This window comes from Trichoderma atroviride, chromosome 1 (genome assembly GCF_020647795.1).
Source record: "Trichoderma atroviride chromosome 1, complete sequence".
In the NCBI taxonomy this organism is placed as follows: domain Eukaryota; kingdom Fungi; phylum Ascomycota; class Sordariomycetes; order Hypocreales; family Hypocreaceae; genus Trichoderma; species Trichoderma atroviride.
In genome coordinates, this window is record NC_089400.1 from 119,396 (window position 1) to 136,443 (window position 17,048).

Here is a 17,048-nt window from a genome sequence, read left to right on the forward strand (position 1 = left end):
GCCATGGCCAAACTGATTACCAGTCCTCCCCAGGCAGCGCAATCATACTGCCCTTCTTCGTGCCATCGACTCCTCCCAGCGTCAAAGCAGCATTAACAACACCTCCCAAGCCCTCTCCTGCAACAAGACCGGCAGCAACGGAGAATGCATAAGTCTCGAAGCCTTTGGGGAAATACTTCCGCCACCACCACGAGGTGATACTGCCAAACAAGATGGCACTGAGACTAAGTTAGCACGGCTTTTCAAGTAGTCATTATGGGGTCAATACGAACTTGGCATATCCACTATCAATTCCCAAAACCCATGCGACGCCAATTGACATCCAGTTCGGCAAGTAGCTGCGATACTTCTCTCTGGGCCCGACCAAGTAAAAGTTTTTGACAAGCGCTTGGATGGCACAGACGACACCACAAACGATGGCAAAGATTCCCGAAGACAACGGAATTGGAAGCTTTGGAAGAGTTACAGCCTCGGCGACTGCCTGCCAGGCAACAACCGATGGGGCTGAAAAGGGACAATGCTCAATTGTTTGATCGCGGATGCAGGGATACGCGGACATGAACAGGACAAAGATACCAGGGGCGAGAAAGATGGAAACCAAGGCGCCAGCAGCTTGAGCGTAAAACTGAAGCTTCGGGGGGAGTTCGGAGGAGGAATCCAACTCGAAAGTCGCTTACTAAGTTGGTAGCAACATCGGCAGTGCCCGAAGCAATGTTGCCTGCAATAAGATTGATCCGCTGAGCGTCCTGAACCGGGTAATGTCCCTTTGTAATGCCACCAAAAACAAGCTGCGAAGCCTTGGAAGAGGCAGTAAGTGGCGCGGTATCAGTGACGGCGCCTCCATAGATACTGAGAAATGCGAATACAAGACCCAGAATACAGGCCAGGATAGCCAAGCCTGCATTCATGTGGAATTGCAGTTCGCAGACAATGCATGCAACAACCACAAAGGTGATGGAGCCGGTTAGCCAGACCCAGATGGGCACTTGGTCCTCTGGAGGCGCAAAATCTTCCAAAAGGGTGGATTCTTCATTTGCCTTTGCTGCCTGCTTCTGCAGAAAAGCATTGTTCTTGCCTCGAGATTGCAAGGCATCGTTGATCGAACCGGCAAAGGTGCGGAGAGCGTATTTGACGCCGTCATAAATGACACGAATGTGGATGAGGAACTCAACCAAGCTGTACACAATTAGTACCATAACGCCGGGCCATAGCATCCAGTATCGAGGCGAGGGAATCCATCCAGGAGTGCCGATTCCACTCATACTGTTGAAGTTTACCAGGCCTTCCCACTTTCCTTCGCCGATGGGCTTGCCCGCACATACACCGTAATGGACAAGCAGAGGTCCAATCAGACCCCAGGCGACGACGGTGCCTAGCCACCAAGAGACGGCAGCATTGAGGCCAACGAGGATACCGGAACCAAAGAAAGCGGGTGTCAGCTGAATGTACCAACCCCAGTTCTCGATGTTGAGGGCCCCGTTCTTGTACCCGCTCCAGATGTAAAACCAAGTGAATATATGCCAGTTGTGCAATATGCCGTCAGCATATTGAGATACCACAATATGGGTAAAGGCACCCAAGAAAGTGAATCCCAATGCCTTGACTTTGCGTACAGCATCGGCGGCGCCTCCGCTAACGGCATGCATAGATCGAACTATTGAAGAATCAGCATTGTTTCCGTGTGCTTCGCTTTAAAGCAAGAACTCACTGCAAATGGCAGTCGCCGTAGGTGTAGGGAATATCAGGTTCAATTCTCTCGCAACGTTTATGATGAAGAACTTTCGAAGAGGTACGGCGGCGAAGAGGCCGAAGAACGCGCACACAAGGGTAATGGTGAGGATGCGGCCGAAATCGTCTTTGGGGTTTTCGGACAACAGGCTTAGGCGGTACATTGCAGGCAAGCCGGCAACGAAAAGGCCGGCCATGCCACCAGCGCCTGTTGCAGAGGCTTGAATAATCGAGTTCTCTTGAGGGCCGAAGCGAGTTCCGATACCAGGGACGCCCGGAAGGACTTTGGTTAGGAGGATGATGAAGCCTGGAATGGACTGATTAGCCCGACACATAGGAGGTGCTCTGGTCGTGGTGATAGAGCACAGAGCACAAACGTTATTCGTGTATGACTTACCATAGCCAAAAATAGCACCGAACATGGTGGCAGGAAAGGTGAATCCGGTCTTGAGACCTATTTGGATTGATTGTCAGGCAGTGTCTTCTTATGAGCAGATAACTTCACGGCTCAGGAGATGTAGGTTGACATGAAGTGCCTTGCTCACTTACCCAGATATACATTGGAAGCATTAACCAGGGAGCCCAAAACGATTCCGGTGAGGACCGCTCGAACAGTCAATGGATTTGGCTCAGGCTCGACTCCCTTAGGTATAGGAAAACTTGTAAACAGGTCTGTGATAGCCTCATCTTCCGATTCTTCATCCTCAGGCTTGAGAACGACCTCCACAGACACTCGCTTCTCCTGGACGCCACCTTCGTCTCCCCCATATTCGGACTTCTCAACAGGCGCACCCATAGTGACGGCCTTTTCTTGCTCCTCTTGGTACCGTTCTGTTACACAGAGCTGAGCCAAGAGCCAGATTTATCGTCGTCAAGGAGGTAATCTCGGTGTATCGCTTAAGGCATTCTACAAAGAGGAAATTCGGGGCCTCGCCACAGTATTTAATATCGTTGATGCAAGGCTATAACAAGGTCACACTTGGGACTAACGCATGCCAAGGATATATAAACACCGTGGCCAGGGTCATCTACGAGCGCTGGTAGGTTGAAAGTGTACGGTGGCCGAACATGAGCCAACTATCATCCTTCAGGAAGGCACTTTTGCGTGGTCAAAAACTGTTTAGTATCGTACATGGGAACTTTTTGGGCGTTGATTGCTGGAACTTTGCATTAATGCGGGCAAACCACCATCAAAAAGCAACACGCCTAACCGAGAAAGTGATATCTCCGCATACCTTGGTGAAAGGACCAACCGATCATGACTGTAGATGATCGGAAGTAATGTATTTCATTCCGCGCTGTAGTTGGAACCACTCGGTTTGCGAGCTAAAGACGCCCTCTACCTTCACATGGCCTCCCAAGAACATAAGTTCCTTCGAAGAACGGCACCAATCGTTCAATCATGAAATCCAAGGTGGAGTCTGTGCACCTCCGCGATATTGCTCGAGGCGGCGGCAAAATAAATTGCCCCCGTATCTGTGCCTCATCCGGTAAGTGACTAGATTAGGTTCTGGGAAGGTAGTGTGTATGGGAAATAAAACACTGTGAAACCAGCCTGCTCTGATGCATGGGGCGGTAGCTCATGCTATCACTAGGGCCATTGGCCTTGTTACTTGTTTTCTTCCTCTTCTTTTATTGCTGCAGTAGTAAGCTTCATGATGCAAGGAACTGCTGCTGGACATATTTACTCTAATCGTTCGAGATTTGGGGCGGGAACTCGGTCTCTATTCATTATCAAGAAACTACTAAGGATGGAGATTGGCATTCGTCGTGTTACAATGATGCATGTCTTTCTCACCACTACCTAGACTGAGGCCATTGACTGCATTGTATACGGTATGGCCGCCCTGAACATGGAATATATGCAATGACTAAAATATGAGTGGCAAAGATAAGTTTCGATGAACCGCATGGTATAGATTTATTGTCTCGTAATGCGGGCTTCATGATGATTACGTTTTAGCGAGGAGTGTTCTCTTAAGGGTACGGCGGCACAGGCTATTGAATGGTAAGTGGATGTCAAGACAAATATACGCTTGCAGACGCGCTCATTTGCAACATCTTACGTACTGCTAATCCACGCCGTTTAAATGAATGTTCTCCCTGGTAGGTCCAGAGATGGCCACGAGACAACAGTCACACAGTATTAAAAACAAGGTCCCGTTTTAACTCTGCTCTGGTAAGTTTCTTAAAGCAAATAAAGATAGATAAGCTAGCCCCAAGTCAGAAAAGCGGCCGACCCGTTTGCCCCTGCCCTTAGGCAACGCCACACCAACAAGGAACCTTTGGATCTCTTGGCTCGCTACTTACAGACACAGGGGTCATGAAATTGGAACCTTTGTAAATGCAAGACAACAAAAGCAAGCCACAAGCACGCTCTACGAGGGATGCTGTTTCCAGAAGCGACAAAGCTTCCTACTTTGTAAATACTCAACAGTGGCATCTTCTTTATGGCTGAATTATAGAGGTTGTCTCTTACACAGGCGCCAAAGCATAGGTACTCCGGATACCGTAGTGCGAGGCAAAGTGCAGCGTAGTATAAGAGCTTCGGAGTGATATTCCTGATTACTATCCCTGGTCCAGAAACTGAGAACCAGCCCACAACGCGGAGGAGCAAAACAACAATGGCGGAGAGCTGCGATGCCCGGGAGGAGTCTTGGCTGCAGCGCCAAGGTGTGCCATGCTCAGCCAAGCTTAGCTTCCAAATAACCTGAGCGAAGAGTCTTGGCGCATTTTGGTGGTCAGTTCCTTAGATGGCTAATGATATCGCATTCTGCGTATATGTCGTGGACGTTTCAAGCAATAGCCGCCAGCCGTCCACAACCTTGCGTATCAATCTTATGAGGGGGCGCAAGATGGATGGCCGGGGTCAGCTGCGTGACAGTACATCATGCATCTACTAGTGCTAGTGATAGCATTGACCTGCTAGAAACACGCGAATGAAGCAGCTACACAGATGAATGCCCGGTGTATCCCCATACAGGCACACGAAGGTAGAAGTCCAAGTAAACGTCTGATCCTTTTCTGAGATCACATGCTCAGTCGCCCATCCTGCTAATTCCTTATGTCCTTGTTTGCATAATAAGTCAGACTGAGAGAACCTATGACTTCTTGTTTGCCATTTCGTGATCTAGGGTGGGGTTGAAAAGCAGCTAACACCATCTGGTGATTGTGTCTGTGTCCAAACGTTTATAAGTGATGTCCATGGAGATGGCCCATGGTTTGTTCGCGCGTGTTGGTAGCGGTCAGTGACGCCGTTTTAGCGACATTTGGCAGAAGGTCTCGTAGTAGATCTGTAGCATTGTTTGGTAGCATCGAGTGTAGCATCGAGTGTCCAAGAGTACACCTGAAATAAGTACAGTCTGGACATGATGAAAGAGCCCGAGGGAAGAGTGCTATAGATAAAGGGTGGACATGTATACTTCGTATGGGTACGACTGCTGTAGCTAAGCAAGCGCTAGTGCAACGATCCGTTGTGCTGTTAAGCCAAACAAGACAAAGGATTAGGCCATTAGGCCAGTAATTGCTATTGTAGAAATGGTTGTAACAGGGCTGTCTACTTATAAGCGATTTGACCTGTTACAAGAGACCAGCTTGTAATAGCTACAAGACCCTGGGAAAGGTGCACAGCCAGCAAAGAACAGATTTCAAGATTTTAGCAGCCCAAATCCATTGAACTGACACATGCACCACGACATACAAATTGTTACAACGATATATCGTGTATCTCATTTGGTGGATAACTCTTAGCTCACCTTGGGGAAGTTTTCGGCGAGTTTAATGGAGTCAACGGATAAGTCGTTGGTATATGAGTATTGCACTGTATTAAGTGCGGAATACGGTTTGAGGCATCCTCACAATGCAGTTTTCAGCTCCAAATGAGCCTTAGCAATCCATTTGATTCAATTTGGTTTAAATATTTGTCGGTGGAGTGGGCAGAGACCTAGAGAATCCATCGTTTCTGAACCGAGCTATTTCTTATAGCTTATTATCATCACACCACTCTTTTATGGATATTTGCCATAATTGCCATATCCTCCCTTTGGTGCCGGGTAGTTTTTGTAGTCTCCATATCCTCCCTTTGGCGGCGGATAGTTACCGTAGCCACCATAATTGCCATATCCTGGATCAGCTTCTGGCGCAGGGTCGGGAGCGGCTTCGGCGATGGGGCTAGCCAGAGTTGAGGAGAATGTAGCAAGCAGAGTGACCCAAAAAAATTTCATGTTGAAGTTCTTGGTGATAATTAGATTGATAAGGCTTGACGCTGAGTAGATGCGGTTGAATGTGCATGTGGGTTTTAATGTCGATCTTCAGATGCTCTCTCTTAGACGGCGGAAGCGGCTCACTTTTAAACATAAAATAAGCGGCATTGATGATCTTCAAATTGGATCAAACTAGTCACACGATGTTAGCTGAATGACCTCTTGGTCTTTATTTTAAAGTTTAATTGAAGCTATTCATATATGACGCCCTGTCGATATGTCTTGATGAGGCAAGTCAAACTTTACTGAAGTCATTCGTGGATGCGAGATAATAACTAGACTATTGGAAGAGCGCCACAGCTCCGATGTGTCTGCCACTCGAGGAATGTATAATTGGAAGCTAGCTATACGAATGGGTCGGCCCAAACGAATTGCTTCATAGTACACCGCACGCGTGAAGGAAATTGCCGAGGAAGCAACATGAATAGCAATGCCAATCTGGAGATTTTGACAGACAATACAACTTTATGACTATTTATGTCGTCATAGGATGTTACCGTTGTTGTCTATGCTTGGAATGTGGATTAGCTAGATGCTTACTAGAGAGGGATCCTCCGCATACGAGACGCCTCAAAAGTCGGCGGAAGAGCCGGTATTATAACCATCGTCGCTCGTTGCTTGCGACAATCGTTGACTTGATCACATTAATACTAATGAGACAAGGATCTGGCATTGAAACAACCTTGCAACAGGATTTTATTGGTCTTGATAATGAAAAGCTAAAGCTTCTAAAAGAGAAGCTGAAAAATAGAGTTTAGGTTTGAGTGAATGATCTTGTCATTTAGTGGCGTATTTGCCAATTGCTTATTCCTTTCCAACAATTCGACTTTACAATTACTTCCCAACATCAGCTTCTTTTTGGATATCTGAATCTGAGAGTATCTTGACACAATGGACAAGAGACAGCATCTACGTCGGCTACTTTCCAGCATCTCGGACGAGTCTGACGAGGAGGATAGCCTGCCTCAACACTCGACCAGCGGGGTGCTGAATAAGAAATCCGATTTTTGCAAGCTTCTTAAAAAATCTTTTTGCGTATTTTTGGTATTGGCGGTCGCCTGTGGGCTCTCTTTTTGGGCTGGAACATGTGTGTCCAGGCGACAACCGACTCTTGATGGCGTATGCGCAAAACATACAAACCAATGGTGTAAGACATTCGCAAGCACACATTTACGATATTCTAACAACAAAATTTATAGCACCTCTAGTTCGTGATGTAGCGATTCAATACGACGGCAAAGAGTTTAATGGGTCTTTCATGAATGAGAATATATATCGACAAGTGGGATCACCAGAAGTTGACAAAGCATGGGAAGATCTCGGTGTCAATTGTGAGTATCCAGATATCATTGAAGCTCAAATGTTATACCTAACCGTCTATAGATCGAGCTGGTGTTATCTCATACGAGGATGGCCTAGCTAGTGGGCTGGAAGCATCTTTTGTCCAGCGCGCGAAAAAGTATGGCGGAGGTTTTCTGGTCAACGTCGAGGGAATGCATCATTTGCACTGCTTGGTAACGATCAATGCATGAGCCATTCACTTGCAGCTTTCCAAATGTAATGCTAACCGTATATCAGAATTTAGTTCGCAAAGCGCTCTATTTTAACTACGATCGATATAAAGAGTTGGGAGAGCATGCATTTCTAAACGAAGAGGATATCCTACGTCGGCACATTAGTAAGTTCGCCAGTGCAGTATATACTATATCCATGATAATGGCTCTAATTATTGCGAAGCACACTGCCTTGACACTGTTCGCCAAGTTTTAATTTGCAATGTAGATACGGGCGTCTTGGGTCAGGTGTGGATCAACCCGAAGGAGCCAACGGCATTCCCAGACTTTCGCACAAAACATACCTGCAAGAATTACGAAGATATACGTAAATGGGCAAAGCATCTTCAAGTAAGAAGAAATTATGAGAGTAGATATTAGTTCACTGACTTTCTTTTAGGCGCCACCTCTTGATCAAATACCCGAAGATTATCTGGCCCCGCCAAATCCTGACGATGTAATAGTTTCTACACCATAGACTGGCAGATCATGAAGGGAACTTGGCCAAGTTACATTAATTAAAGTGTTATTTATTGTCTCTTCTCGATAAAAAGCACCAAGTATTGAGGCCAACCAAAGTCAAAATTGACGGATCTTGCCTTCAATACGGCAAGCAGGAGTAGTAAAATTAGACTATTGAAACTCAAATAACAAGATATACCATTTCCGGCAACAAGGATGTCAAAAGATATCTTAGGCTCACTAGGCGCCTAGCGTGTGTGAAACTTCAGCAACAGGGTCAATAGACCTCATTTCTTAAGTGTCAAGTATCAGCATATCCACGCCATTCATGAATTCAGTGGCACCATTGTCGAGGTGAACATCTGGTGGCAAATAATTACTTTCGCCGGTCGTCTGCTTGCGCCATAGCGTATGCATTGACTTGAAGGTCTGAAGCAACTTGGGATCGTCGGCTGCGGTGCGATCTACGCCAAGAATTTCGCGTGCCTTGGCACGTAAATCATCATCGGTGGGGATGGTGAGACTCATAATGCACTCTTCGATATAGGCGTTCAATCCGTCCTCGAGCTCGCGGGAGCAGAACACTGAGGCAGGGAACCGGAATTCTCCTTCGCAGAGAGCATGCATATAGCGCCCCGCGGTATCTTTGCTAACGGTGTAGGGGCGATTGTCAACGTAAACGAATGTATCTTCGGAGAATTCTATGTGTTTGCCCGCTTTTGGCTTCACAAAAGGCGGATGAAACCCTGTTCCGCCATCTTGTACCGTCCATGGCCGAGGAGGCGATACTGGTGATAGTCCAAACTCTCCAGAGGGGGTGAGACCAGCGTCGTGTTTGAAGCGAGCAAGCCACTCGACATTATCAGCGGCAGTCTGGTTCCACGGATCGTCATCGTCATATATAATCCAGCGAGCTTGGTGTTGGAGCTCTTCGTCAGAGGGAATCTAGTTAAAATCAGTACAAGCTTCATTCTCTAGCACCACAAGGCTGCTAGCCATGGGATAGAAACATACATGCTGAAGTGGATTGTTTGGACTTAAGCAGCTCGCTACGAATCGGGTGAGCTCTTTTTCCAGCCTTCCATAACAGTTGACATCACTTAGAAAGTATCGCGGTGGCTGACTTGGAGAATTGCCATGTTGGGGCATCTGTACGTTAGCAGCCGAGATGTCGTCGTTTGTATTTATCGGTAAGGTGCCGTCAACGGCTTTGTCCGAGTAACCCCAGTGTAGCGCCTGGGGAGAAATGGCTGCATTGGTCCCCGAATCGCTACTTTGATGTGCGAATGCTTGTTCTCTGGCTCCTAGTGTCGGTAATAGAGCATCGGTTTCCAAGTTGTTGCGGCCCTCGTAGGCTTTCAAATAATGCAGCTCATTTGATCCAATAAGCGGATCTTGTTGCATATCTTGGTCGAGCATCTCTTCGCCCGACTGTTGCAGTAGGATATCATGAACTGGAATTTCTTGTACCTCGAATGGATCGTATGTTATGATGCCGCCATTAGCCAATCGTTCCTTTTCACCGAGTTGTCCCGGTACGAGAGGTAGGGATAAGCCCGCTCGGCGCTTAAACTCTGACAGCCAGTTTGTCGACGAGTTGATGAGGAATTTGAACCACTGAACAGCCTCTCGACTCTTAAAATTCGACTTGGGCTCGACGTCCTCTATGGCCTTGCATGCCTGTGCCTGCAGTTCGGAATCGGTGGGAATCTCGCCCAATGCCTGCTTGAATTTCACGTAATTCATCAACACCTTTTCCTTTTCACATCCGATAACGCTCAAGCCAGAGCTAACAGATTTGGATGCTTTTATCTTTTCGATTTGCGTTATCCAGGAAAGCTTGTTAGCCAATTTTCGGCTTCCCTGGTTGACTAAGCTTTGCGTAATGTCGTCCGAAGGCTCGCAAAGCATAATCAGATCGCGGAACCACGAGACATCAGGCCCTGTAAGTGATGTGTCTTCCGTGTCGGCTTTCCGTACAATCCTCTGTGCCTCAATAAGTAGTTGATCGTCGGTGGGCGATTTCCCGGCTGAGGCTAGATCCCTGATGTACTCAACGAGCCATAACTTGACATAATCTTCTAGCGTCTTGCTGGAACCAATCTCGTCTTTGGAGGCTTCATAAGGATTAAGGGTATTCCGTTCGTGATGAATAAGATCTAGCATATGAGTAAGTAATAGATTGATTGAAGATTTCCCAGAAAAAGCTTACATGGTGGCATTCCATTCTCAACAACGGTGAGTATGTCGTCACCAAAACCCCAATCTCCTTTCCAGTGTGCCATTGATTTGCCACTCTTGAAATGCTGTGCCAGATGTTCCACGCGTGAATCCCAAGAGTCCATCAAAATACCGCAGAAGCCGCACCTGGACCGAATTTTTGGCGTGGATGCTTTCCAACTATTCATGGGCCATTTCTGGAATTTGGCAGCGTGAACAATGTTCAAATGCTGGCGCAGATGATCTTTCCTATAGAAAGTCTTTCCTTCTAATGACTTTTCAGTACAGACAAAATCGTTGTGTTGCTCGGTATGTTCCAACGACGGGTTCTTGGATCCGCAGTACACGCATGCTAAACAATTTCTTTCGGCGTCAAACTGTATTGGCCCGTCTGGCGTACAGATCCATCGTTCGAGAGACAGATGTAGTGACTTTTCATGCCTTTGCCAGTCATGCTTTGTCTTGAAGGTTTCGGTACAGAATGTGCACTGATACATGTGAATAGGCGGTATTATAGTCGAAACATCAACAGCTTTGGGGATTTGGCGGCGTCGACGGCGCCTTCCTCGACTTCTTAGCGAGGTTAGGGATTCTATAGATCCACGAGACGCGTGGGAGTAAGCTGAGGCAAAAGAACCCTTGCTGGAATTTGATGTTTTCGAACTGCTGGCAGACGAGAGTTGATCGGCAGAGCCCGCTAACCGGTCATCTACATCGTTGGAGCTGTTAGGCGAGGGACCGAGTCTGCCCATGAACTCTGAAGACAGGGCTGCGGTAGCAATGTCAGTTATGGAAGCAGGTTCTTGGTCAGGCGGAGAATGCTGCCATCGTTCCAAAGGGTTCATCTCTCTCACAGCGGGAGTCACGCTTCGTGGGATATCAATGCCATTGGGGTGTCGGTATGGGCTTGACGAGCCAGACCTCGGCGTTCGAACTTTGCCTCTTCGTCGGGCGTTTGCCACCCAGTTGCTAATTTGCGTTTTGCTCAAGCCTGTTTGACAGGCCAGGTTATCCTTCTCTTCGTTGCTTAGGTAGGGGTGACGATGGTTGGAGAGTAGCCAGTTCCTGAGAATGCGAAGTGCCTCTCGCGAAAATCTGGCGCCGGCCTTGGAATTGTTTCCGGCATGTTTAGGTGAGTGCTCCTCCAGTGATTCATGAGCTTCGGCGCCAGACTCTGAGCCATTGTGAGAACGCGCTTTCGACTGCTTCGAAGTATTCGCGTGGTCGTCAGCCGAGAGTTGAGGTGCAACGGAGGGTTCTCGCCGAGCCTCGGGCACGCTGGTGTCGGTCGTAAAATCACAGTCTCTCCCCTCGGCTATACATGATGTACAAGCACCGAGGAATGTGGCCTCCTGAGCCACTTCACAATGAAGATGTTGCTGAGCGCAGTATCCACAGGGAAACAGGACGCTGGTGTTATCGATATTGGAGGAGAAATTGATGAAATCGTCATAGCCCATGATACCTATCATTAGCACAATGGATTGAGAGATATAACAGGCAGCGTAGTACTGGGCTACGTGAAATATTAGCCCGGGATATCTACTTTAGGGCGTGGTGATTCTATGAAGCAGACGGCTCGTTGGAGTATGAAAGCGCATCCTTGACCTGAGGAGGGTGACTAATTGACGCCGTTAGTCATTTGTAGGGCGTGATATGGTTGTCGCTGATTGGGTGCAATGAAATCTAGCGTCAGCCTCATTCTCGTAACCAAAAACCAGGCCGGGAGATAAGAAGGCGGGGTTGCGGGGTATATCCAGTCAGCAGCAGAAAGTCATCAGCCTGTGTGCTCTTTGTAGAGAATGTCAGGTTGATGAGATGATTACATACAGTTTTGCTCAGATATACCACATAAGGCATCTTTAGTCATTTGCGAACGATACTGGGGTGCATCTTGGCAGGCAAACTACTTTTATGCGGTTAGCTGGTCAACTGGTTCTATGAGACCAAACCTGATTTCGCACCAGCCCCTTGGAAGAATAAAAAGCAGTGACGGGCTGACAAATGAAGAGGAGGTAGGAGATGCTAAAGGTTCATGTACGATATAATCGTAATGGACTGAATCTTGAACACAGACTACCGTCCACAGTCAGCCGCTCTCCTGTTGAACAAGCCTCACTACTTCGCCATTTCCTTTGCAGATATTTAGTCATCAAACTTAGCCACAGACACGTCTTGCAGGAAACTGAGATTGGCTATTATCTATCCCATGCCTTGTGAATACAATTGTCTATAGCGTTATATTTCTTCGTAACTGCTCGCATGTATGTGTTAGAGATCTAACACTGTCCAGCCGAAGCGCCTAAATCGGAATTAACTGTTAAGCTTGGACTAGCTAGCTCTGCTCCATTCTAAATTCCTAAAGTATTGAGTAACAATTGTTGTTATTTCGAATTTGATTAGAGTACATAAAGAGAAATGGAAGGTCTTAGCACCGACAGCACAACATAGTTCTGCCTTGCATTGCGAATCCAAGGCTGTTATCGGGTTGTTTTTGATACACTCTACTTTAGACACACCATAAGAATCCTTGTGAACCCTTTCGTCTGCAGCAGCCTCAGGGGAAGTGTTACTCAAACTTTGTAGGGCTGACGAAAGAAGTTTTGGGCCAGAACAAGGCTCTGACGATCGAGGCGCCAGCTTCAAGAACGCGCTCTGCCTTGGTGTATCCGATTCTTCTGTCAGAAAGAGAGCCCGAAGTCCAAAAGAACTTAGTGCTCTTTGCAGTAGGCATGATTGATAGTGGATGTAGGCGCATAGATGGTCATATATGATCAAATATACGTGGTCGAGCGTTCGCGGAGGCCTGGATCATAGTCTCTATAAACATGATGATTTTACTACCCACCATAACTGGCCGTCGTTGCCTGCTTTACCTGTTGGCTTGCGGGCTCATCTATCGGTGTCTATGATGAAGTCCATTGACCCTCGTACATTGATGCAGTACAATGTGAAGGAACCCAGAGTTCTTAAGTCCGCCTTAAGTCCTTTTGCGAGCGGCAATACTGTTAAGACCATCTTGGTGCCCCACAAGCTGCGTGGTATGCATCCTATCGACCCCTGATCCAGTCTTCATTTGTCTATGCAAACAGGGAACACATTGGGGTATAGTTATTTATAACCCTATTACAAATACCAAATAAAGTGTCTTCACTTCGCTGATACGAAGGGGAAACAAATTTACCAACAAACAAATAAATATACCAGTAGCACTGCCACTTGTGCTTTTTCAACTCTCGTTTTGCTGAAGTCGAAATTGACACATCAAGCAATGCCTCAGAAGCATTTGCCAATCGGCTCGGCCGTATTTGCAAACTTAGAAGAAGAAGGAGCCGCTCGTATGGCTATTTTCGCACTCGTCTACCGATATGCAGCTTTATCCCATGAAAACGTTCAACCTCTAGAGCTGGCTGCGTTGTTTGAACCCAGAGCAAAGATACAGTTCTCGGACGGCTCAGAGAGACCTCCGAGTGAAATCAGAGAGGTTATTAGCCACCTGCCAGAGCAGCTGACGCATCACGTTACGACAGTCGATATTCAGTTTGTTGCACCAAATGAGGCTCGTTGTCAAGCCCATGTAATTGCCAGTACTCATGTCAAAGCGCCTGATCACTGGGGGAGATGGGACAGCTACGTGAAAAGACAGGATGATGGAAAATGGCTGTTTAGCAAAAAGGTTATCACAATGGAGGGAATGGCGCCGGGTGGCTGGGTATCCGGAATCTGGGAAACATTGCAATCTACGAAGTGATTGGTCGCAAATTTGGGATAAACAAGGTAATCCTGACGAATAACTGTAACATGCAGAGTACTTCTTGAATACGCTGAGCCTAGAAAGCGCAAAAGAGAATAGAGGATACTGGATATACCACTTATCAGTAGACTTGATCTATAGATGGCGTGCTTGATGAGATTACTCAAATGCTTCAGAGAATTTTGCCTGAAAAACCGTGAATAATGTTCGTTGAACTGTTATAACTGACTCTAAAAGGCACTGAACCAACAGTAAGGCCTGTGTATACATCAACTGAGGGGTATCCTAGTAGACGGATGGCCAACCAGGGCACCCCTTTGTTAAAGCACAGTTTCCACCGAGACTTGCTCTACTGACGCCCTTTCGTCCATATACATGAGAAGTACAGGGTGGTTAATATAAGAGGCCTTGGAAGCCAGACCAAGTAAAGCTTCCGACATGAAATCTATGAATATAAAATTTAACTGAGTCCTAAGATTAGTTCTATACTACACTAGTCTTTTTGGCTAACCCGCGGAAACCTTTAACTGCAATTTCTCGTACCTCATAAACACGGCACTGATTAAAGTCAAAGCTGCTGCTGCAATAACAAGGCCATAGAGCGAACTAATTGTTCGGACGAGTGCTGTAATAGCAAGCTCTTTTATGACAGGATTGCTGTGTGAAAAAACAGCAGATTTGACACCAGCAAGCGCGGATTGAAGATCTGCTTGACTGTAGTCAAACTCTTGTAAAACGTCCTGAAGAAGCTTCAGTCCAAGGTTTTGATAGATAGAACCTGAGATTGCCAACGCAATGGAAATTGAACCCAATTGAGCCACATTGATGAATCCAATGGCTGCAGAAACCTCATGTGCCTTCACCTTGGCAGGTGCAATTGCATAGGCAAGCTGTGATGAAAGACCAGCACCAACGGCTATGAGAATCTCAAACCCATATATTGCACCAACGCTTGTGTTGGGGGTTACCGTATACATGAGCGCGCCGCCAATCAACATAAGTGCTCCTGATGGTATATACCATGGCATGTAATAGCCGAAGACCGGCAGCAAAATACCCGAGAACATGGTGAAACTAACGTTGAGAGTAATAAAAGGCAGTAAGCGTACAGCAGCCATAATTGCCGTGTCGTTTTTAGTGAATTGGAAGAACAGGGGCACGTAGTAGACCGCCACAAAGAGACTCGTAGAGGCACTTGCAGTCGTAAAGTAGAGGAGAAGCATTGTGCGTCGTTTGAGAAACTGGACGGGGAACAGTCGGTTCTTCTCAGAGGTGAAGATGCAAAACGTCTGCTGGAATGCGTAGCTGACGAGAGAAACACCAAAGGCAACCCAAAGGCCAATTGACCCACCAGAACTCCATTTCCAGGTGGTACCAGCATACGCCAAAACAACCATAAAGAGCGTAAAGGTAGACGCATTCAACGCGGCCCCAACCCAGTCAACAGCCGCGAGCTTCGATTTTGCTGAGATTGTAGGTTGAGGATTGTACCGAGGGAACCAGAGCACGTAGATTGGTGCGGTAACAGCGGCCAGGACCAAATTGATATAGAACGACCATCTCCAAGTGGCAGCGCTGCTGGCGAATGCCCCGCCAACAACAGGGCCAAGAATGCAGCCAGCTCCCCAGCATAGCCCAACGAGGGCATTGTACAGGCCACGCTGTTCAAGGGTAGTAAAGACGGCTATGTAGTGGAGGCAGCTAGACACGGTTGGTCAGTACGAAACCCTTGTGATTCTGTAGTTTACATGTTACATGCTAGGGTTCGCGTCTCACCCAAGATACATTCCGGCTCCTCCAACTCCCGCCACAACTCTGCCGACAATCATGGCGTTCATTGAAGGTGCAGCTCCGCATACAGCGCTTCCGATTTCAAATAGGATTATGCTCGCGAGATAGAGCCATTTGATATCAAAAGCGCCATATAGGGAGCCGAGCAAGAGAATGGTGGCAACAGAGCCCATAGGGAAGCCGATGCCCACCCATGACAGCTTCTCGATCTCTCCTAGAGTCTCCAAGATGGGCCCTTGGACATCTGCTGCTATAGAGGTATCTAAGCCTGTGAACATTTTTTAGCTCGCTGAAAATCTGGGAGTCTCTTTTGTCTGCGCCATCGCCATACCATAGAGAAGAGCGGTAAGATACAGCCCAACGCAAATGGAATACCATTTCCAGGACGAGATGGATTGCTGCAAAGATGGCGTCGAATTGTCGAGTATTTTCTCATTTCGAGACGTCTGTTGTTTTTCCGTGTCATCAGATGAGTTGCCATTTGGAATGACTGAGGTCGCTTCGTTGGGTGGATTCATTGGCCTCAATTGTCTTGAGCGACGTGCTGAAGCGTATGTATTTTTCTTTCTGTTTCCTTTTTTCTTTCCTTTTCTCAAAAAGATATGGAACAATAGGGGACAATGGTTATGTGCGTCAAGCTTTGAAGAACTGTCTTCTATCGTAGAATGGCGCGGCTGAATCTGATGATATAGTCGAGATTTAGCAGAATCCACAAACCCGCCTCCCCTGTCTAATTACGCATTGCTTAGTTATAGTGACAGATTTCAAAGCATACAGATCGTCAGATGCCATATGCAGAACCGATTGGAAAAGAAACTAGGCGTCCCCTTTGTTACTTGACTCAGTTCTAGAGATGGCCTGCTTACTACTGCGGACACATGAAGCAACAAACGTTGCAAAATAATGTACTTATGATGGTCTGTTCTTCAAAAGCTTATAAATTGTTATAGATTATTTGCTTTTATTCTATATGGAGGCTCGGATATTTATAAATCTTGTCCGTGCCTATTAGCGTGCTTATAAGATTAATAGAGCTTGAATGCTGTTATCGCCGCGGTGGTTGAGAAATTAATCGGACATTTTACTAAGATTCCCGCCTTCCACGGAATCCACAGTGGAATAGATACAGAGACTGCAGATACGTTAGTTCTTTACAATTACATATCTCTATTTGGTGACTTTGAGGTGGATGTCAACAGAATTGCAATCAGCCTACTTTTACGTTTCAAGCGAGTTGCGTCTGCAAGACAGCTGAAAAGCAATACCGTTACAACACAC

At 46.9% G+C, this 17,048-nt stretch overlaps 5 protein-coding genes across 5 annotated transcripts; 1 reads left to right on the top strand and 4 right to left on the bottom strand.

Annotated features, from left to right (window-relative positions):
* Positions 1-16: 16 nt before the first annotated feature.
* On the bottom strand, positions 17-2,524 carry TrAtP1_000037 (uncharacterized protein; the record flags this gene model as incomplete). The annotated part of the gene is made up of 6 exons (XM_066110417.1): positions 17-218; positions 273-631; positions 678-1,654; positions 1,709-2,035; positions 2,126-2,182; positions 2,278-2,524. The coding sequence occupies 6 exons, from the start codon at positions 2,522-2,524 to the stop codon at positions 17-19; spliced, it is 2,169 nt and encodes a 722-aa protein (XP_065966489.1).
* A 3,211-nt stretch (positions 2,525-5,735) lies between these two features.
* Positions 5,736-5,951, bottom strand: TrAtP1_000038 (uncharacterized protein; the record flags this gene model as incomplete). Its single annotated transcript, XM_066110418.1, has 1 exon — positions 5,736-5,951. The coding sequence occupies one exon, from the start codon at positions 5,949-5,951 to the stop codon at positions 5,736-5,738; it is 216 nt and encodes a 71-aa protein (XP_065966490.1).
* A 1,957-nt stretch (positions 5,952-7,908) lies between these two features.
* TrAtP1_000039 (uncharacterized protein) lies at positions 7,909-11,814 on the bottom strand. The gene is made up of 3 exons (XM_014092011.2): positions 10,218-11,814; positions 9,020-10,164; positions 7,909-8,950 (listed from the first exon to the last, which is right to left on the bottom strand). Exons 1-3 carry the CDS (start codon positions 11,695-11,697, stop codon positions 8,300-8,302), a joined length of 3,276 nt encoding a protein of 1,091 aa, XP_013947486.2. The 5' UTR covers positions 11,698-11,814; the 3' UTR covers positions 7,909-8,299.
* A 1,682-nt stretch (positions 11,815-13,496) lies between these two features.
* On the top strand, positions 13,497-13,976 carry TrAtP1_000040 (uncharacterized protein; the record flags this gene model as incomplete). The annotated part of the gene is made up of 1 exon (XM_014092010.1): positions 13,497-13,976. The coding sequence occupies one exon, from the start codon at positions 13,497-13,499 to the stop codon at positions 13,974-13,976; it is 480 nt and encodes a 159-aa protein (XP_013947485.1).
* Positions 13,977-14,485: 509 nt separating this feature from the next.
* TrAtP1_000041 (uncharacterized protein) lies at positions 14,486-16,048 on the bottom strand (the record flags this gene model as incomplete). The annotated part of the gene is made up of 2 exons (XM_066110419.1): positions 14,486-15,680; positions 15,756-16,048. 2 exons carry the CDS (start codon positions 16,046-16,048, stop codon positions 14,486-14,488), a joined length of 1,488 nt encoding a protein of 495 aa, XP_065966491.1.
* Between the last annotated feature and the right edge of the window lie 1,000 nt (positions 16,049-17,048).

Bases quoted from the DNA above. Each gene is read 5' to 3' on its own strand.
- TrAtP1_000039 (XM_014092011.2), bottom strand. From the start codon at position 11,697: ATGATAGGTATCATGGGCTATGACGATTTCATCAATTTCTCCTCCAAT. The intron at 10,165-10,217 runs GTAAGCTTTTTC...CTCATATGCTAG, and splicing joins TGAGAATGGAATGCCACCAT to ATCTTATTCATCACGAACGG. The intron at 8,951-9,019 runs GTATGTTTCTAT...GATTTTAACTAG, and splicing joins CAAACAATCCACTTCAGCAT to ATTCCCTCTGACGAAGAGCT.